At 37.3% G+C, this 22,572-nt stretch overlaps 1 protein-coding gene across 4 annotated transcripts in view; it reads left to right on the top strand.

The window, feature by feature from the left end:
• Positions 1-22,572, top strand: part of LRP1B (LDL receptor related protein 1B) — a 637,687-nt gene that overhangs the window by 402,604 nt on the left and 212,511 nt on the right. For all 4 annotated transcript variants that reach the window (XM_071435460.1, XM_071435459.1, XM_071435457.1 and 1 more), the window contains exons 8-14: positions 4,111-4,333; positions 7,122-7,293; positions 9,747-9,890; positions 11,693-11,929; positions 16,359-16,539; positions 19,340-19,559; positions 21,171-21,360. In XM_071435460.1, the coding sequence (XP_071291561.1) occupies positions 4,111-4,333; positions 7,122-7,293; positions 9,747-9,890; positions 11,693-11,929; positions 16,359-16,539; positions 19,340-19,559; positions 21,171-21,360 (1,367 nt within the window). The remainder of the gene's footprint in view (positions 1-4,110; positions 4,334-7,121; positions 7,294-9,746; positions 9,891-11,692; positions 11,930-16,358; positions 16,540-19,339; positions 19,560-21,170; positions 21,361-22,572) is intronic.

Below are 22,572 nucleotides of genomic sequence, written 5' to 3'. Positions count from 1 at the left end.
TGAAAATTAAACCCTGTCCTTTCTACTCATAAGTCCTGCTGAGATGTGCTAGGAATTATTTTACTTTATTCTAGTTAGGTCTTGTCCATAGAAAGATGCTTTCTTTTGCCTAAGAAAGCATCCTTTTTTTTCTATATATACTTTACTAATTTGCTTCCTGTAATATTTCATTGTTTTTTTATCAAGAAGAATACAATTTGTATTTTTGCCCCCCAAACTCTGATTGTTCTGTGCAGTGTTGGCACCTTAGATGCATTAGAAATTAGCAGTTTTCAGTTATGCAAGTGCCCAAATGTAGCTTTACAGGGAAAACAATTCTTTCTCAGCTAGTTAAATAGGTGGATTATGAAGGAGGTGACTGAAAGCTTGGAAAACAAAAGGAAGTGATGAGAGAGAATGTTCTGGGCAAAGCCAGTGGTGATAAGGGGTTTGGCAGCTGAGCTAAGGCAGTCACTATCCTACAGATGTCTCTGTAAGGAGAGAACAACAGCTCTTTTGAGGCCCTCCTTACATATTTTTGGGGCTTGATAATGAAGGAAAGATGAATGTGAGAGCAGGCACTGGGAAGTTCACTGGCACTTTTGTCTCATGGAATTTCCTCTGGAATTGGTTCTGTTTGGTAACATTTATTGCTCTTTTTAGTCAGTGGGTTTGTCAGGGAGGATTATTTGAAAAGGCTGGAGAGTTGTCATTGCTCAGATGTGCACAGAATAGTCCCTGTGTATTTATTCCTAGCTGGAACCAAACTCTCTGGAAAAGTTCCAGCCATCACTTTTTAAGACTAAGTTGTTAGACTGAGGAGCGTGCACGTGATAGAGGGAAGGATGAGTTTATATCAGCAGTGTAACAGAGCAGTGAAAACAGCAAATGTCATCCAGGGGTGGCTGAGACTCCAGCTGGTGCTGGGAGTTGCTGGGCTGCTGTGCAGACCCCAGTGAACTCAGCTCTGGAAGAGCAAACCCAGTGCTGGCCAAGCCTGTTCAATCAGTGACCTAAAATTGGAATAACTGCACAGGAGGGCAGCAGAAAGGGCCTGTCCTATGAGAGGAGGAGATCTGCCTTGCCTTGCTTATCTCTGGCTGCTAGGCAGAGGGAAGGAAAGAATTTGATTTCCATCTTGAAATAGCTCTGGAGAGGAGGGCAGGTGAAAATAGCTGTTTAAGCCAAATAAGCTGCTGCAGAAATCAGTCTGTGTAATTCAGCCTGGAAGATATCAACATTAGTTGTTAGATGTACAACTGGGAGCACAGTGAAACCATTCTGGAAGAGTCAAAACAACTGAATACTTTTGAGTTTAATCCTTTACTTCATCAAGTCCTGCAAAGCACCAGGACTTGATGAGAAAATTCCCCTTTTCCTAGTTTTTGTTTAACTAGAGGCAGAATTCAGAATTTCCACACCTGAAGTCTATAGCTTTCAGAAGATAACCTGCCTAAAGTGCCAACATGTTTGCTGTTGCAGCAGCCTCAATTAGCAATCAATTAGCCTCATTGGCAGTCTCAGGAAATGAAGGCTGCAGTGGACTGAGCTCTCTGATAGCCCCAGTGCCCTGAGCTGGGCTCTGCAGGGACATGCACACTCACTTTTCCTCCCAAAATTGCTTTGAGAATGGATAAAAGATTTCATTGCCCTCTGCTGAAAATGGAGAGGCAAACCCAGCACCATTTGTGAGCACAAAAATTAGCCTAGAGCTGAAATAAATATTGTACAGTGCATCCTTTAGAGCTCCCAAGGCAAAGGCAGTACAGCGTAATTGTGGGCCGACTTCCTGTGTTAGAAATGCACTCCTGCTTTAAACCTCACTCTAAAAATCTGCATTACTCATTAAATACAGAACTGCATTTAAAGATTACACACTAAAGCATTTAATTTTCTTAATTTAATTTTCAGAGCACTTTGATCGTGCAACAGCACTTAGGGAACTACTTTCTTGTTCTGTCTTTTACCTCTTCCTGTATTATAAAGTTTCATTTTTGTCAGCCTCAAGGAGAAGAATAATGATTTTGAGAGTAAGAAGAGTGTAATTTACACATGAAGTCATGATGACTTGCACAAATGATGTTAATATAAGACAGATATTGAGGAAAAAAAGAAATTGACTCCCTATTCCACAAAGCTGGACCAACTTCTTAAATTCTTATATATTCTTAATTCTTAGATGTTCCTTACTGGATCTATTTGCTATTGACATACAAACATTTAATTTCTTGTCTCATCTGAAAAGATAGTCTTGTTGTAAAAGCTAATATATTTTTGGTTCTTTTTAACTTTTATTTTAATCTTTAGAAAAGTTAAATTATTAATTAAACCGAACACTATGCAGAAGAGCCAGTGTGAAGTCAGATTTCAGGTGTTTATAATTGCTGTGTGTCTGGATGTGTATTTACATAAATGTGTGTTTATATATTAATTTATACATAAGTGTCTGATCCCAGCAAACCCAGTTGGTTCTATGATTCCAACATGAGCTTCATTTGAATTGTTGAATCTTGAGGTAAAAAGTTCTGTTAAATAACATAAACCAAATCCCCAGAAGTACAGATTGTAGTCTGTAGTACATATAGCATTTTAACAACTTATTTTAAATATATATAGGTGTTGGCCTTGTTATTTCTGATGATCTGAATACATACATAAATAAGTGTAGATACTGCTACATACACTTTTTTTTTTTTCCCTGTATTCAGTCCAAATTACTTTTGCTTTTCAGGCATGATTTTTACTTTGCAAATATTCTGTACTATGGACATTTTGATTTATGTAGACCTGGATGTTAAGTTTGTGTTTTAAAATATATTCTTAGCATACAGCTGGGATAAAGAATGACAATGAAGGACAGGACAGGAATTCAGAATTATTTTGATAAATAAAAATCCCCATCAGGAATGGAGCTATCCCTCAGGAATGTTATAGGTAAAGTTTATTCTGCCTTATGGCCTGGTGATGGACTACATGACCTTTCAAAGTCTCCTCCAGCCCTATTTTATGATTCTGAGATCAATTCATTTTGGCATTTGACAGCTCCTGCACATAGACTATAGATTATTCTAATGCCTTTATTTTTTTTTAAATTGTTGTGTAGTTTTTTTTTTCTATTTTATTTGTATTTTTTGCACTTGAAACACTTTACAATGTATTCTTATTTATTTGAAGACTAAAAATAAAGGATATGGGTTTCATTCTACTGTTCAGCAAATAGCCTAAAACTGGCTTTTTATGAGAAGTTACAAGGCTATAAATTACTGCCACATAAAGATATCTGAAGTTTTATATGCTGTTGATCCAAAGTTATTCCTATTAGTGGTAATAACTAGGAGATAACTCACTTCATTTGGATAATGAAATCCTTGTTCTCAAAGTGGTTTGAGTAACATTCAGCCTGGAATCAGATTATTCTTTACAGCATGTTAAAGTCATGGCAAGGTGGTCTTCAGCCTGCAAGTGTAATTTGTTCTCACAAATAGGTAATCCTGTTAAAATATTGTCGGGTTAATCAGAATTGATTTGCTAAACCCAGTGAATGCTAATCAGGCATTGAGTTGGGGAGATCTTTAGCAGCAGTTTTAAGTCTTTGATAGTTTCCCATTATTCCTGGATGGAATGACTCACTGGATTTGTGGAAGCGTTTTGAAGCCTGAGCACCTTTCCAAGGCTGGAGACAAATGTACCACAGACTAAAGCAGCTCCTTCAGAAATAGATGTTAAAACACCTGGCAGTGGGGATCCCTGTATTTGTTATAGCTCATGTGCAATAACTGTTCTCCAGACAACCTGAGTGCTTCGTGCTTTTGTCACTGTTATCTGTAACTATCCTACCATTTTTTACAAATAATGGTTAAAAATTGATTTAAGATGGTAATTTTAGAATGTTACATGGTGCATCTGTTTTGTAAGGAAATGTATTTAGAACTTCTGTGCTTTACATTTGAAAGATAATTCTGTGTAATTGTTAATTTGTAAGAAGATATGGTGAATTTTTAAAAATAATTATGGGGTATATGGGAAATTGAAATGACAAAGAATGAAAACTTCCTTTTTCCAGAGCCAGCAGGAGCTTTGCACTCTGCTCACACCCTTTAAAACTCACAACATCTTATTTTCTTTCAACAGCAAGCTTTTCTTTACAGACTACGGGAATGCTGCCAAGGTGGAGAGATGTGACATGGATGGAATGAACAGGACGTGGATAGTAGACTCAAAAATTGAACAGCCAACTGCTCTGGCACTAGACCTCATCAATAAATATGTGTACTGGCTTGACATATATCTGGAGAGTCTGGAAGTTGTTGACTATCAGGGGAGAAGGAGGCAAACAATAACTAAAGGCAGACAAGTAGGTATTTATTTGCAAATCAGTAAAAAAGTAATGATATCAATGGATGAATGCACATAATGCTAGCAGCTACAGGAATTTCATAATTTTTTACCTTTTCAATTCAGATGTGTTAGAATTTAAAAGATCCAGCTACATGCTTTGGTTTATCTGCAATTTAGCAATTTTGCAACTTATGAATATTTCCATTCAGGGTCCCATTAACAATGCACCCTGTAAGTCACCATTGTTAAAGACTTCAGGAGGGAAAATCTGGGGTGGAAAGGTGCAGGGAGATAAATCATTAATGACAAGATGTCCTTACCCACTCAGGAAGGAGAGACTAACAGGCACAATAATGTGAAATAGAATAGAAAAAGCTATTCACCCATTCAGACTAATCTGGATGCCCTTAAATCTTATTTTTGTTGGTGGCAATGATGCTTTTCACAGCTGATCCTGATGTTCAGAGCCATAAATACAAACTCTGGGACTGTGAGTCTTGGAGCAGGAGCATTTCAGTCCATTAGCCTGGAGAGTGGAAGAGTTCTCTGGCACTTGTGAGTTTTATGTAAATCCAGGGAAAATCAGCAAAGACCAAACTATTCTGGTCACCACTGGACTGCCAGGTGTGGGCACCAAGTTTGCATATATTTCTGCCTGAGGTTAAACAGGGAATGTAAAAGTGCAAAAAGAAGAAACATTTTATCAGTTCTTCTGTCATTTGTTGCTTCCAAGCAATCAGTGCTGAGCAAGATGCAACTGGTTAGACTGTTAAACTAAAAATAGACAGAAAATGTGACAAAAAGCAGTCTAAGTGGTGGTTTGGCAAACCCCTTCCTATTTTTGCCAATCTATCCCCAGTCTTTAACCAGTTCTGGAACAAGAGGTCTTGAAAACTTTTGGGTTTTTTGTTGTTTTTGTTTTTTTAAGTATAATTTTGGATTAGATATTTTAAAAGCTAAAATCATTTTCAGAAGTCATTAAAAATACTTTTACAGGCTTCTAACAGAGCTGGACTTGTGTCATAGGAGAGATGCTTGTTCTTCCTCTTCCTGCTGAAATTTAGATGCAGAAGAGGATACTTTATCAAGTTCAGAGGGATTCTTAAAACTAGCTAAAAAAATAAAATCTCTGGTTTTTTATATTGATGAAGGGTATTAAGAAGTTCTACCTCTCTCTCCCTGTTGTCACAAGTGGCACTGATTGTCTTTCCAAATGAAGAATTGGTAATTTCAGTATGTTTTGTGCTGCATATGCCCTTATCTAGAATGACTGTTTCTCCAAATCACTCCTCATTTGTCCAAGGAAACAGCAGACCACAAAACTGTTCCCAAGAAGTTTTAGGGACTAAAGTTTATTGTGGAAGTACAAACATGTCAAAGATGTGGTTTCCAAACAGAACTGGATTCTGTGTTTGACAGCCTTCCTGGCTTTCAAATGACAAACCAGTAATGTTTTTACTCATGCAGAGGGTTGCTGGAAAGCTTCATGAGATGTAAAAAACCCAACAAATTAAAAAATAAATACGAATAATTACATCATTGTAAAAAGCATTGCAAAATGAGCCACATAGCTTTAATAGTTTTAATAAAGAAACTCTCATGGGAGTTAAATGATAAAGGTTTACACTGAGTGCAAATGGAAATAGGGAAGAAAGGATTGTAATTCAGGGGAGAATTCCACACTTTGGTACAGATGTGGCTTTATTTTCAAGGCTGTTTTCTTTTCTATCTTACTATAATTGCATTGAATTTCTATTGGGTCTTAATCAAATGCTTCCAATGATGTCAATTATTATTCCTTTTTCTGGGTGAAGACAGAATACAATGGTAAGACTTGGCCAACTGTGCTATAATTTCCAGAATGACTGAAATACTTGATGCACAACAGGGTTTTTTTTGTTTGGGTTGGGTTTTGGTGACGTGTGTCTGAATTTGGGAGTGAATGAGATAAAGAAATACTTTGTGGTGAGCAATTGGGTGGTTAAAGTAATAAGATATTCTGCCTGTAAACTCCCAAAAACATTTTCTTTAATTTGTTCAGTTTTCAGAATTGCCAGTGAGATACTTTACATTTTCTAAATCTATAAATCAAGCACAGCCTCTAAATTATTGACCACTTTGTGTTTGAGTTGTGATTATCTAACTACCAGCTATTAGGTATTTTTTAATCAATGTAACCAGACACATCAGAGATTATCACAATTTTAGAATTCACTTTCTGATAAACAAGCACTACCGAGTGGCCACCACCATATTCAGAGACACCAACACAAAAGGAACACAGCAGAGCTCACAGAATTTGTTTATTTCTTATAAAATATTTTCTCAAGAAAATATTCAGCAGGTATATCTTGCACCATTTGCCCTGATTTGCTCATAAAATAATTTTAAAATGGATCAATTACACCTATGAACTGTGTTTAAAATTTCCAAGTTTGGTATATTTCTTAGTTAATAATAATTAATTTATCTCAGTTACTGTTAGTTAATGATCATTAGTTAGTACAAATGTAGCTGTTGCACTTCAAGAATGTAGAAGATTTTAATTTAAAACAGAGAAACTGGGTAATTTGTAGAGTAAAGGAATTTAGATTGTTAAATAATTTGAATTTTCTACCTTTCTTGTACAAAGCTTTTCTAATTATAAATTTCAGACTACAAAAATGTGAACTATACTTTTAGTGTCATTTGTGTTTAATATTTACAAATACTCAGAAAGCCTTTTCTGCAGTTTATCACATACAATCCACAGATTTGCCTAAAATATTGAACTAAAATAATGATACCATTTGTTTCTTTTCCAGATTAGGCATCTTTGTGGTTTGGCAGTGTTTGAGAACTATTTGTACACAGTTAATTCAGACAACCTCAGCATTTTACGAATCCACAGGTACAATGGTACTGATGTTCAGGCTCTTGCCAGGCTGGACAATGCCAAAGAGATCCGTGTGTTCCAGAAGAGAACTCAAGCAGCAGGTAAGATCAAATTTCCTCTCTCCAGAAAGCACAAAACCAGATAGTAAGTGCTAGTGCAGTCAAAAAGGTCCTACCAGAAAAAAAAGTATCTGAAGATGGAAGTAAAATTTGTCCTTGTGGCACAACTTTGTGTTCCTTGAGTTTTGTGTGGTTGTTCCACTTTTCCCAAGCTCCAGCTCACCCTTTCTGGAGAATTCAGTTTGGAGAACTGCCCAAGAGCCCTGCTCTGCACATGGTGGCACTCAGCACTCTGAGAATTTAACACCCTCAGGGTTGTTGGATGTCCAGTGTTGTCCACATGCTTTGTGTCTCAGACCTCAGAGATTCCTGATATCTCTGGGTCTGCTTTTCAGACAGACCCACGCCTCAGGTGGGCTCCCATCTTTGGGGCTGCCAAAAAGGCACAGAGGTGTGGGCAGCTGAGCTGCCAGCACAGACCTGGTGAGAGAGGGAAATTCTGACAGGGTGTCCTTGCTTTGTGTGAATATCGGCTTTGCCATCTGTGAAAGAAATCTTCATTTCCATCTAGAATGAAAGAACTCTTTTTTATCTCTGAATTTTTTGGTTAAACAGCAATTTCTGAGGTCTGTAGTCCTGTGTGACTGTAATCTGTTCACATCCTTTCTGTATGCAGAACATCAGTGGGAGATCTGGGAACTTTGTGCAAGGATAGCAAGATCCAAAATGTTTACCGTGACGCTTTATGGGAATGTTTTTGGCGTTACTGATAACAATAAATCGTTGCCATGACTGCTTAGACAGAAAAGCCAACACATCAATTCTCAATGTCAATGTTTCTAAACAGAATGACTGCTTCTGAAGAAGTTTGTGAAGTGGGAGCAAACTCTAAATTGATGTAGAGTGGGTGAACTAATTTTCACCCTGGAGCTGAGGACATTGATTTGCAGATGTCAATGTCTGAAGGAGGCTGCAAAGACTCTTTCTTTGCTATAATCATCCCTCTCGTACTCCTGAGGGAGTCAGCGAGGTTGAGTAGAGGAGAGACATGAGCACAGTGTAATCTTTTATTACATCCTGTGATTACTCCACTACTCCTTTTGTTCTGAATGGACATGTTTGTTGCTTGTCAAGATTCTCTGTAACAGCTGTCTCAGCTTGGTGAAGTTTCTGTATTACCTTTAACCTTATCGACCCTAAACCACTTGATTGCTTTATTTTAAAAGAAACAAACCTGAAAAGCTTGAGGTAAAGTAGGAAGAACAGAGCGTTTTTTTCAACTAGAGTACTCTTTTCTGGTTTAAGCCAGCTTATAAAATGTAAGCTAGCCTGGCAGGTTTTGTTTCCTCAGCATATTGCCTTAAACAGTTAAGAAAAAAAATTTAAAAATTAGGCTGCTAATACGGAACCATGCATTTGGAAAAATGAAATCAAGGATAAGAAATTCTTTGACTTCTTCAGCTGGATTTATATATCCCAACTGTACAAATCTGCACCCCATCCCGGGAAGTGTTCAAGGCCAGGTTGAATGGGGCTTGGAACATCCTGGTTTAGTGGATGGTGTCCCTGCCAATGGCAGGGGTTTGGAATAAAATGGGCTCTAAGGCCCCTTCCAACCCAAACCATTCTGTGATTCTATAACTATGGAAGAATTCTATGATGTTTGTTCTGTTCTTTAGTTTCAGCATATGTGTCTGCCCAGAATGGTGCTGTCTAATGGAGTAGAAGGAATGCCAGACTGTGTGGGCATGGGATGCACTCTGTCCTCAGAAAATCCCAACCAACCCCACGAACCAAAGCAGCAAATGGAAAAGGGGAGAAGTGTCAGCTCCCCCAGGGAAGCACTGCCCAGCAAATGCAGTGCAGGAGCTCATTCACAAAGGGGTGATTGCACACAGCCATGGGCACGATAGCCCTGGGCATTATTGGCCTGGCTTGGATACCATCTTTAAAAAACACCTTCCTTAGCAGTTATATGTTGTATTTCCAGGGATCCCCAACACAGGCAGGAATGGTGAATCTGACTCCATGTTCTCAGAAGGCTAATTTATTACTTTATTACACTATATTATATTAAAGAATACTGAACTATACTATACTAAAGAATACACAAAGGATACTTACTCAATGCTAAAAAGATAATAATGACTTTTAGCACTGATTGGCCAAAGAGTGAAAACAACTCACACCAGAATCCAATGAAACAATCACCTGTGGGTAAACAATCTCCAAGCACATTCCACATGAGCACAACACAGGAGAAGCAAATGAGATAAGAATTGTTTTCCTTTTCTCTGAAGCTTCTCAGCTTCCCAGGAGAAAAATCCTGGGGGAAGGGATTTTTCAGAGAATGTGAATGCCACAGTTATATTCTGGGGAACGATTTCTTGTGACGCAAACCCTCTTTCCCTGTGTTTTCCCTCTGTCTTACCTCTCCCCATGCTGATGTAATTGCCTTGCCTTCAATGATGTGAGCTGTTTTCCCCTCGCCATAGTCAGAAGCCACGCGTGTGAGTTGGATCCATCTGGGATGCCGGGGGGATGCTCCCACATCTGCCTGCTCAGCAGCAGCCACAAAGCAAGGACCTGTCGCTGCAGGACTGGCTTCATCCTGGGGAGTGATGGCAGGTCATGCAAAAGTATGTCCTTGAGGTCACAGGCTGCCAGCCAGGAATAATCCAGGGGATGGTTCTGGGTGTTCTCTAGCAAATCACATGGGCTGCTTTGGGGTAGAGTTTGTTTCAAGTTAAATGTGTGAGACAGTATTTTTGGTGAAATTCAAATATTTATTAATTCTTATCTATATTAGTCTCACAAACTGTGAATTTTACAATATTTTAACAAACTAAAAATAGAGATTTATTTTTTATAAAGTTTTTTTAAAGATAAAATATCTAATTAAAAAATTATTTTTACTTTAAGCCTAATAATAATTACTTATAACCTATAATATAGACCGATAGTAATATAAATAGTATTTTTATTTAATTACAATTATTAATGGTAACTGTTATTATAACTTAATTACAATTTATTAATTATAATACTACTTAAACTCATAACAAAGGTAAAGAAAAACCTAAATTCTATCTTACTTTGTATATATTACTATATTCTAAAACATGGAACTCTAAGTTTTCCACTATATAATATTACACACTTTCAACGTGTACCTGATGTTTCGTTCACATGCTCCTTTAATTCCCTTAAAGTTGTTTGATTTGGCTCAGTTCACAGGAGTGACAGGTTAAACCTGGAATGCTCAAAGAACACTAAAATTATCACAAGCTTTGCATCAATCAGCCTCACTCTTTATTTATTTGCCGTGGCTTTTCACAGCACACAGGTACTGCTACAATTTCCACCCATACAATCAACGTGGAGCACAAAAGCAGAACATTCATGTGAACAAGTCAAGCTTTTTCTCAGAATACCCTGTGAAAACAAACGTGATTTGTGCAGCTGTGGTTATACCTAAGGTTACATGTGCACAATCTGTTGGTCACCTACAGCCAACAGGAGTTTTGGGGAATGCCTGGTTTTTGCCTGGTTTTGATTTAGTTCAGATAAAAGACATGCAGTTAGATACTCTGATGGATGTTGGTAGATGGATTTATTTGACCTCATTCAAACCTGATGCAGTTTTCACTGACAATTCCATCAAAAAACCCTGAGAGCCTGCAGGAAAAATATAGAGAGAATTTTAAGAGGTATATTGATATCATGAATGCTCTCAGGATAAGTATCTTTAAGGAAAGAAAATCACTTTGCTAAGCTCCAGTTGTTTGTAAGAAGCTTAATTATTTAAATTGTAAAAATCTTAGAAATATGAACTTTTGATATCCATGTTTTCTACCTCAGCTGGAAAGAACAGAGTATGTTGGTTTGTTTTATTCTTTTCAATCTTAATGAAATTTTATCTTTTTTTTGTTTGATTCTGAGAAACTTTGGGTGGAAAAAAACCATTTTGTATATGCTGGCCTTCATGGTGTTGTTAGATTTTAAGATTACTTCAGTCATGGTCTACATTACCTTGATAGATCCTAATGAATTGTAAAATTAAATGTCTACAGAGCTGTATATGTCCACTTCACAGCAGATGCAAAGTTATTCTGTGATTCACAATTGCTTTTTCAGTGTGAACTTTTACGCAAAAAAAAAGAATTAGATGTAAGCAGCTCACTGAATTAACTTGTATTTTGAATAAGGTAATGAAATTAGCTATTTTTTCCTTGGGTTTGTTTTTTTTTCCATTTTTGGGGGTTTTGTTTGTTTGTTTTTTTAATCTAGATACCTTCAGAATATATTTAGTTTAATTTTCAGTATCGAATAAGGCTCCTGCTCCCCACTAATTATGCCAGTTAATTAAACAGGGACATTATGCACTGTGAAGAAGATTAGACAGCATCAGTTGTTTATGTTTGTAATCTTTCTTTTGCAGGACCAAAGAATGAATTGTTTCTTTTTTATGGGAAGGGACGGCCAGGAATAATCCGGGGAATGGACCTGAATACCAAAATGTCAGATGAGTACATGATCCCCATCGAGAACCTGGTCAATCCTCGTGCTCTGGACTTCCACGCTGAAACCAATTACATTTACTTTGCTGATACCACCAGTTTCCTGATAGGACGACAGAAAATTGATGGCACAGAGAGAGAAACAATCCTCAAAGATGGTGGGTGATGCTCGGTGGTGGTGACATTCAGAGGTGCTCACTACCAAGAAGTTGAACTGACATTTGCAGATAATTTAAAGGGGTTTTTTGGGTCTCCCGTGGAAAACAGACACAAATTTGACCTTGAACAGAATTGGAGATACTTTTTTACAGCCTCCTGTTTTTTCTTTTTTTTCCTGAGGGCAGAAATGTAAAGTCTGGTTAAGTGACTCTGTTGTGAATTCTTAACTGTGTCCATTTAAGCTCACCACTGGTGAGCAATTCCAATTTCTCCACTGTGTCCTTCCACTAGCTGGATATTTGTTGAGCCATCCCAAATCCTTGCAGACTTTTTAAGACTTCTTCACTCCAGCCTGCATCACACTGTGGATTCTGGAGCTTATTCAAGTAGTTTGGCAGAATGAGACTGTCTGTAGTGCTTGAAAACTCATTAAGAAAAAAGCATTGTCTTTCCTGATGCATTTTCCATTGTGAGTGTGGAAGCAACAGTTAGACCTAAACATTTATTAGAACCTTAATTAAGATGCTTGTAACATTTATTATAGCAATAAGAGAAAATGCCAGCAAGTCTTTAGTTTCCACATCTCCCACTACACTGAATCTCCTTGTTTTAGAATCATATCTCATCACACCAAATGTTGTTGCAGTGAAAAAATCTTCCAGTTTGTCAATTTATATTTTGCTTTCCTTTATGGACCCTTCTCTGAAATATTGCTTCAGCAGGAGGTAGCAACTGCCTCAGCTGCAATTCATTCTACAGTAATTATTTTCTGGTCCTCAATCTAAGAAGAAGCATAAATATTCATCTTAGCCTTCAGAGAGCTTAATATATTTACTTGTGAATGGAAGCTCAGGACAGTGAAAGTAACTAAAATACCATTGTTTCAGCAGAGGGATGTTCACTCCCTGTCATTCATAAGGCATGTTTTAATGCACACTTCTGAGGAGCCATCTCCTCTGTGCAATGATATGATGCTCTTTTAGTGTAAGGTCTCTCCTCAGAGTCTGCACAAAGATCCCTTCAGCAGCAGTTGCAAGGAATAGTGACAGGCTCTTTACCCTGCTCTGGTGAATGGTTAATAAAGGGCATTTGTCTCAGAAAATAACAAATACTCAGCTGTCAGTCTGGTAATTCTTCATTTCACTGCCAGCACGGGAATGGATAATGTACATCTCACATCTTCCATTGCTGACCTTCCTTTCCTAACTGTGCATTTCATTTGACAGGGAAGTAGTTCAAACGTGGAGTAGAGGAAGGAGCAGGAAATATGTAAATTAAAGCATTATAGAGGAGCAGCAAGGAGCATCCTGGCTGAGAGGTGTCAGACAGATTGGAGTCAAACAGTCGGGGTCAAACAGGTTGGGATTGGCCTAGTGAAACGTGAATAAACTTTGTATGCCAAACCAGAAAATTGGTATTATTCCTGTAAATAATGATTAAGTGCAGTGTCTACTCTTTATAAGTACAAGATAGCAAAAAAATTAATGCAATACTGAAAGAGATGTGGATTATCTATGGTTTATTTTTGGTGATTCTATTTGCAAAGACCAAAAATATGTTACTGTCAGTCTCTCCTTTCCCAGGAGCTTACATTGTTAGTTCTAACTTGGTGTAGTTTCATAACTTTTAAGTATTTTTAAAGAACATTTGTTAATGTATTTTTCATGATTTAAAAAATTAATATGGCCTCCAGCCCTAACACCTCAGCTTTTATTCTTGTCAACTCTCACGGACTCAGCAGGGACAGATTAAATCATTCCTTGGTGGAAGGCTACTACAGAAAATCAGGTGTGTCAGGAGGTGGTGTAATATTTGCTTTGAACAGCATGCTGCTAAGAACTTCTAGCTGTGCTAGGTGCCACTTCTCAGATTAGAAGTTGCCTTTTTTTGGTGGCTATCAGGTTTTTTTTTTGAGAATATATACACTTGTTCAGACAGCATTGCAGCTCAGATAATTACAGTTTACCTACATGAGAGCCTGATCCTACAGCTGTTGACTGGGAATTGAGATCACTGAGCACCTCACACTGCTGGAGTTTGATTTCCCATATAGTTTCAGCTGTGATTTCTGTTTCTTCACTTTGGGAAGCAAACTGCTGGGTAGTGTTGATAACAATTTGACAGCCCACAGCACAGCCTGGCTTAGAGCTGGTGGCACAGCTGCAGCAGTACTGTACTTCCACCAGCAACAAGAATTATAATTAACCTTTCAAACTTGCATGTAAAATCAGTCTTTTACATTAAAAATGGGGAAAAAAAACAACCCAACCAGACAATTTAATGTCTGTGTTTTTAAATACCACTGACATTTTTAAATGGATCTAAATACTGTTCAGTTAACAGAAACACAAGCTCAGGGGTTTTTATTTGTTTTTTGTACCCCTAATGTTTTTTTTTTTTGGAGGGGTTGCTATGACACTAAAATTTTTGTAACATTTAATTGTAAATATTATTCAGGATTTGTTGACCTGTTGCTTAAACAAGGCCACAGTAAGTCTGTAAAACTCTTTGGAAGCTGTTTAGATTGTTGGTGTATAGAAGAATTATTCCCCATCAGGTTTTATGTCAATCTAGCATTTGTGGCACTATTTATTACACATGGCATTGGTGAGCTTGGCCATTCTGTACCAAATCACATATTGTGCCCATTCTCTGTTTCATACTGAAAGGCAGTGTGGCAAACTGCTGCCTCTAGAACTGTTTTTAAAAACCTCCCATCTACATTCAACACATTTGGAGCTCTCATATTAGTGTTGGTAGGAAAATTCTGGTGGAAATTCCAGAATTACAAATGTTAACTTTTCAATTAGCAAGTGGAGAATGATCACAAGGCTTTTTTATTACCTCATCCCTTTTATGCTGAAAGGGCTTTACTGCAGAAGGACTGAATTCCTGTAGTCAAATCAAGACAAGAATGGCAGAATGACCATTGTTTTCTTCCTGTTTACTACTTGATGTGAAACCCATGTGAAGAGTCATTAATGTATTTAAAGCTTTTAGTGAAATAAAAGTGAACTTTTAATTATAACTCCACAAAACCAATGCAATTTATCTCTATAGGGTCGTGCTGTAGAATTCTCCTAAAAAAACCCCAACTTTCTGATATATTTAGTATCTAGTTACCATGAAGGGTTTTTTTTTGACTTAAATTATATATTGTTTAGAATCACATTTGCCCCAAAATTCCTGCAGAAGCAAGTTAGCTCAAAGACAGTATTACATGAAGCTGAATAGATGTGGAGCAAAAGTCTTGTCAGTTTTAGGAGGTGTCCAGCATTCTAATCTAACAGTTTTGCTGCTGATACCAATACAGCCCATATTTGGACTGGTTTGGCTCCCAAAGAAGCAAAGCAATCAGCAAATATTTTCCTGAAAAATATGATCTTATTACTATAAAAATCTGATCTTATTAGTATAGAAACTGTGTTTAGCTCAAATTGCCGATATCAGAGAGGATAAAAATAAAATGGGTTTTGAACAAATAGCTCCTTGTCCTCAAGCTTGATTTTACTCATGTCAGTGGTTTCTTGAGCAAAACCTGAGCAAAATCTGCTGAGGCCCCTCAGAGCCCAACAGGACATTTCTTGCACAGCTCAAGTTTCTCTCTGTGTTGCCTGTTCTGTTCAGCAGCTTTTTGGTTTTGTTTTTTTTTTTTTTTTTTCTCTAGGCCTTGGGCTCCAGATCCTTGGCTTGGTTAAATTCTCTCTTCTTTTCCTTTCCATTCTTAGCACTTTTCTCAACCTCCTTGACCATTCCAAGACCAAAGGCCACTCTCCTCTTTCAGGAACTTTCAATGTCCTCTGACATTTTCTTTTCAAAAGAATGTAGCAAAGGCACTGAGAGATGAAAAATAAAACTGGCAGTGTCCATCAGCCTGGGGAAGCTGGCTGAGCTGCTGCACTGCTCTCAGACACAGTTGTTCTGTGCTGTGGGTGATTCTTGTCAGACCAGGTGGTTGCTGGGTTAGAAATTTCATCATCTTCTTGTTTCATGTCCCAGAGAGTTCATTCTGACACTTTGCTTCCCTCTAGCTTCTTAAACCACAAGGAAAAATAATTTCCCAAAAGTGATGTTCAGATGTATCGGAGATATCAATAAAAATGTTAAAACACATTTTGCAAGACTCCTGAGCTCATACCACTTTTTTTTTTTTCCCCAAATAGCTTTCTCATATTTTGTCTCACAGGACATATTGTCATCTCTACACCTGTGACTGATTTACAAAATTTAGGTTTAGTTTCTTAGGTGAACAAGGTTTGGTTGGTACCAAATATCTGTAATTTGCTTTGGGCCTTCAGTAGATACGGGAAAAAAGCAATTTTAAAAACATGACATAGATATCACATAACAAATAGTGAACATAAATACATATAGAACATAAATAGAACATATAGAGCATAAATAATACTGTTCTCTCTGTCTCAACAGATCTTGATAATGTGGAAGGCATAGCAGTGGACTGGATTGGAAATAATCTGTATTGGACCAATGATGGCCACAGGAAAACCATTGCTGTTGCCAGACTGGAAAAAGCTGCTCAGAGCAGGAAAACCTTGTTGGAGGGAGACATGTCCCACCCCAGAGGAATTGTTGTCGATCCTGTCAATGGGTATGAAGCAAATTGATTTTTCTGTGATGGTTGTCTTTGTGGCATAAATACAGGATTCAATTGGCTCAGGATGAGGTTTGTAGAGTCATGTAGTGATCTGTAATCCTTGAGGAGTCTGTAATGTATCTGTAGTTCCTGCCCAGCATTCTTGCCCTGAAGCCTTCAGAAGAATTTGTATGCCCGTCACTGTTGCATGTCTGTCCTGTTAATCTGAATGTGACTCACCTTTTTCTCAAATAAATTGAAGGAGTAAGTCCTGTATGAATTTTTAATATCAAGTGAATTTTAAGATGCTCCCCTGTGTTTCTCTCTCTGTAATCTCAATTTCTGGAGCCAGTTATGACCATATCCTTGCACACATTGGCTTACAAAACCAAGACAGGTACTCTTCATTACTTATAAGCTTAAATCAATTTTGGTAGGCTGCATAATAAAGAAAACCACATTATATTACTGTGGTATAATGGTCATTTACTTAAACAATCAGTGAAGAATGATGGAGGTGGGTAGCTTCAGTGTGGCTGGATTGATTGCTATTTTCCTATTATAGAAAATATTTACCCTCTCAGGTTTTCCCTTTTGAGCCTGTCCTTTGAGGAGTGGAAGTGGCTGTGGAAAGGCTACAATTCATTAAGGTCAGACAGTGAGGGTATAAAATGAGACCATGAGCTATAACCACACCTGCAATTACTTTGTTAAATTTTCCAGCTCAGTAAATGCATGGCACAGGAAGCAGGGTATGAAGATGTATTGCCTGAAAAGGGCCATTATATAAAACACTTCTCTAATAAAATAGCGTGTCCTTCATGATTAGACTTCTCATGGAAGCTCTTCCTGAGGGATAGCATTTATTATGGCTTTTTAATTGTGTTTTCAAAATTTTAGTCCTGATTTAACCGGTGTTGGAGCATTAACTGCATTTTGAGATACAATTAAAGCACACTGACATAAATGCCTGTCACTGTGAGCAGGTTTTAGCTTATGACAGGATAAATGGAATAAGGCCAGACAAAAAGTTAATGGGGAAAAGCTCAGTAATTGCTGTTGAGAAGTCATGTAAATATTTGTAAAATATATTTTGTCTCCCAATAAAATAAGTGCCATAGTGACCTCAGCCTCAGGGCATGTGCAGGGTTTATAATTCTGTGATTAAACCTAGTGCTGTTAGAGTCAAACATGCAATGGAGTTTGTAAGGCTTGTGGATCAAAAATAGACTGATGTTCTTTGCACATATTTACAAAAACATTAACAGAACCCAAAACAACCTTCTAGAGGGCAATTCGAGAGAAATGAAAAGTCAACAAAAAAGCTGCATGTGCAAATCTGAAAAGTTGTGTAATGCATTTTTTCTTTCTTTTTATTATCCAGTTTCTCATAAATATCAAATTATGGTTATACATAAAACTACATTTGAATTTTTTTTTTTGACTAGTAGATTTGATATAATTTACACAGATGTGATAAGAAAATATTTTTTCACTTCAGTGTATCATTCAAAATTCAGTATTTAAATTTCAGGACTTTATTCTTCCAAGTAGAAGCCAATTAAATGGTTAATGGGTTAGGATCACAGAGGGTATTTCAGAAACATAAATCTGGTGAAAGAAAAGGTGAGATATATTAACAGCCATTAAAGCAGGATGAACAAATAGGATTTAAGATTGGCATGAAGTTTTTGCATATTAATTGAAGTCCTAGGTTTGACTAAAAGTAAACATCTGCTGTCTGGCAAATGTTTTCATTTATGAAATGATGTGACTTTATGTGATACAATCTGAGATGATTCACAGAGTGCTTACAGGTTTCTAAGTGTTTCTTCCCATTAACTCATTTCCTTAGGGAAAAACATGTTTAAAAAAAGTGAAAAAAAGAAAAGTGGTTTCTTAGCATATTTTTTTACCCTCTGTTTTTGTGCAAGTTCAAGTTGCATATTTTAAGTGGTTCAAATCACTGTTTTCAAGGGCAAATTCTGTAATAGAATATGCTATTCAGAATAATTCAATAAGGAAAGGTTTATTCTGTAGTTTCCAGTAGAGAATGGCTCATAGAAGTCCTCTGAGCCAATACTTTTAGAGGAATTAATAGATTTTAAAAACTTTTCCAAAGCAATATTGGTGCCTTTCTTTCAGACTTTGTTTGGTTTTTTTAATCTATATTGCTCTACTATAAGCCATAAAACTATGCTCAAATTGCCTACTGGCTTTTTTTCAACTAATTTTCAAAGCAACTGTTTCTAAACATTTTTGTGATGGGCAAAGTACACCTTACACTTTTCTGAGTGATTTAGCTGCTTTCATGAAGTTCAGAGAACATCAAGGTCACCCTTTAGCTCTAAAACCAGAGTGCAAATAATTATTGTGCTGCAACTTCTTTGATAGAATTAGGTGTAATAAAAAGGATATTTACATCACAAAGGCAAACTGACCTGGCCAGAACCAGCTCACTGTAAATGTGAGGTTTTTGACAAAGTCAATACAAGTAATGGTTTTAAAAAAAAACAACAGATAAAGAAACCCTATAATTCTGGTGGGAATAAATAAGGTCTTAATTCTTTCACTTTTCTTGTCTGTTGGTTCTCTGGTATTCATGTAATTTATCACAATATGAGCAAAATAACATAAGTGTCACTTCAGCAGCATCCAGTGGTCAGGGACAGTAAATTTAGTTGCAGAAACAGCAATGGAAAGAAACGTGCAAAAGTCAAAATTGCTCTGGCTTGGAGGAGCTGCTGCTGAAAGCCTGCGGTACAATTCACCTGATTAAAACGGGATGTGAATGCTCATTTCTGTAATTCCCCAGATGGATGTATTGGACAGACTGGGAGGAAGATGAAATAGATGCCAGCGTGGGGAGGATTGAGAAGGCCTGGATGGATGGCTACAGCCGGCAGGTTTTTGTCACATCAAAGATGCTCTGGCCAAATGGTTTAACTCTGGACTACCGCGCCAACGTGCTCTACTGGTGTGATGCCTATTATGATCACATTGAAAGGATCTATTTGAATGGGACTGACAGAAAGGTAAAAGAGAAATGCTGCTGGTTTGCCACAGGCATGTTCTGTCTCTGGATTGTGTTGTGTTAAAATACTTCCCAAGGATTTTAAAGTCTGCGGAACCCGCGGCGTGTCCCGGGTGAAACCATGGTGGCAGTCTCGAGTGAGAGGCTGAAACACAGCTTAGGGTGTTCCTCTGGCCTAAGTGACACTAAACCTGGCTTTATTTTATTTTTTTTACCTATTTTGCTCATGTGGCAATGAGTTATATTTGTATTGAGCCATGAATCTGCAAAGAGCTTTTCGGTAGAAAAACCCTTTTTTTTTTTTGTTTTGCCAGAGAGAGGCTTTTCCTTGAACTTTGCTGGATGGGTTTTCTGAGTCTCTGTGCCCCTTCTGAGCATTTGTGGTCATATTCAGAGGGGCAGCACTCAGCAAATACTGTTAGAGATAGAGAGAGATTGCTTTAGTTGTTACTTATGCCTTTACTAGCTGGATACAAGTCTGTGCACTCATTCTGTGTGGGTTTGTAGAAGCAACAAGCATAGAATAAGACACTCTGACAATGGTTAAGGCTCAAACTGGAGTCTGATAATTTGGGGAAGTTTTACCATCTGCTTCATAAAATTAGTGACTGGTGAATAATAAGAAACACATGTCTACAGGTTTTGTTTTGAAGTGTGTCACAGAATGGTTCTTTTTTTTTTTTAAAGTGAGTTCTCAATAATCCTGAGATGTAACAAAAAATGCTTAATTACTTGAATTTATGTAGCTGAAAATAACTATAAGATACCAGTTTTTGATGTTTAATCACTTGTATTTAATCATAGGTTATTTTGGTCAAAAATTACCTGCATCAGTCACATCTATAATTCTTTAATACAGTAAAGATTTTGGGGGATAGGGAGGTCCTTAGTTCCACTAATAGCTGTCAGATTATTGACTGGTTGATGAATTTGGATCAAAAGCAGTTCAGAGATGAGGAGCTTTGACTATAAGATTTCAAGCCCAATGAGAAAATTTAAAGGGTAAAAGAGGGTGATGTTTGTCAATCACCTCAGAAAAGTATTTTAGTTGTCCTTATCTCCCTGTTCTCTTGGGTTTGTGTCTAGAAATAGACAAGGTAGGGCATGTGAGGAGCTGCTTCCTTCTCTCTAGAGGCAAGGTAGAAAAAAGGCTCTTGATTCAAGCAAGGATCCTGGCCAGAAAAATGAGACCAATGACTCCAAACTGAATCTGCTGGGATAAAATCACAGGATCATAGAATTGTTTGTGTTGGAAAAGTCCTTGAGATCTTCAAGTCCAACCCTTAACCCAGCACTGCCAAATTCACCACTAACCATGATCCAAACCCCACTTCTAGGTCTTTCAGATCCTTCCAGGGTTGGAGACTGCACCACTTCCTGTGTTCTCTGATGGGGGCCACATAACATGAATTTCTATGAAGTTTTTATTTCAAGTTAGATATTGGTTCTGCTGCACAGAAGGGCTTTGCACTCTTTATTTCATTTATTGCAGTAGGTTGTTATGTTTGGGACAGTAATGATCTCAGTTTTCCTATTTCTTGTTTTACCATCTCTAAAAAATTAAGGATTCTTTTAACCTTGCTGATGCTCACCTACCACTAATTAATTGCAGGTAGTCTACAGTGGAAAAGATTTGAATCATCCTTTTGGACTGTCACACCATGGAAATTATATATACTGGACAGATTACATGAATGGGTCAATTTTCCAGTTGGATCTGGTAACAAGGAATGTGACACTGTTGAGAAGTGAGAGGCCACCTTTGTTTGGGCTCCAGATTTATGATCCACGCAAACAGCAAGGTACTTATACAGTTTCTCCAGAGTTTTGTTATTAAAGGACATTTTCCCTTAGAGTTTCCAAGCATTTTGAGGTGACTGGATGAACAAAAATAGAAAAACAGATATGGGTTGTGGCACGAGAAATTTACTCTCCAGAGTTTCAGTCCACTGAAGTAGAAATTGATTTTCTCATAAATACTAAAAAGTGAATCAGAGCATTATTCCTGTCTGAATTCCTTCTGTGCATTCACTCTGCCTTTATTGTCCTTTTTTCCTTGTGTGACCAAGAGATGCTGTGCAAGTGTCAATTACAGAGGGAAACATATCTGCATTGGCTCATAGATATAAAATATATGACTACATTTACCTTTTCTTAAATAAGATCATAGATCCTGCCTGCATTTTTTTTCTTTTTAATTTGCTCCCCCATCTTGGTCTACAATCAACACTGCTGCACAGGATAAAAGTTATTTGAGAGTAGTGGAAAAATCCATAGTTGTTGCTACTTGTATCAGTAGAGAAATGAGATAAAAGCCATAGGTTTGCATGGATGGAATTTAGAAAATACAATTGCTACTCTACAGGTAAAGATAAAAATGTGTTTTACTGAAGGAAACTTTGAATTCCATTTACTACACGCAGCGTTCCTATGAGTTGCTGAGTATTTATTTGCTTGCTTTAGTTAAAGCATATTTCTAATTACCAGATAGTTTGGTCTGCTACCAAACATAAAAATGAGCATCAGGAATTAATAGAGATAAAACACTGTTTAAAAGATTATTTTTTTTTACTGTTTAAATTTTCTCTTTTCTGGTACTGCAGCATCTAAATTTCCTTTCCTTTAACCAAGCTGGTCTGTGTAGCACTGTGCTAAGTCAGGATTGCTGCACCAGTGTTCCTCTTACCACAGCTGCTTTTCAGGGACTCTCTCTGACATTCAAAGACATGTAAAAGTATAGTTTGTTTGGGGTTTTTCTTATATTTAGTGTGGGTTTTGTTTGGTTGGTGTTTTTAAGGCAAAATCTGGGCCCTAATCCACCGTCAAGGTGGCCAAATTTCAGAATGCCATGCCTGCTAATAGAAGATGCAGTGTTTGTTTTCAATATGACTGCTGCTTTATTTGGTACTTAGAAAATTCCTTTATTTTTCAGAAAAAAGGGACATTTGATGCAGTTGCTGTTGGCTTCCAAATAAGCTGACACCAGAGAGAGAAAGTATTGCCTCTTAGACAGT

This window comes from Agelaius tricolor, unplaced genomic scaffold (assembly GCF_023055355.1).
Source record: "Agelaius tricolor isolate 1412-34295 unplaced genomic scaffold, bAgeTri1.0.p SCAF_10, whole genome shotgun sequence".
In the NCBI taxonomy this organism is placed as follows: Eukaryota; Metazoa; Chordata; class Aves; order Passeriformes; family Icteridae; genus Agelaius; species Agelaius tricolor.
The sequence above is the reverse complement of the archived record's forward strand: the minus strand, read 5'-3'. Positions and strand labels throughout refer to the sequence as shown.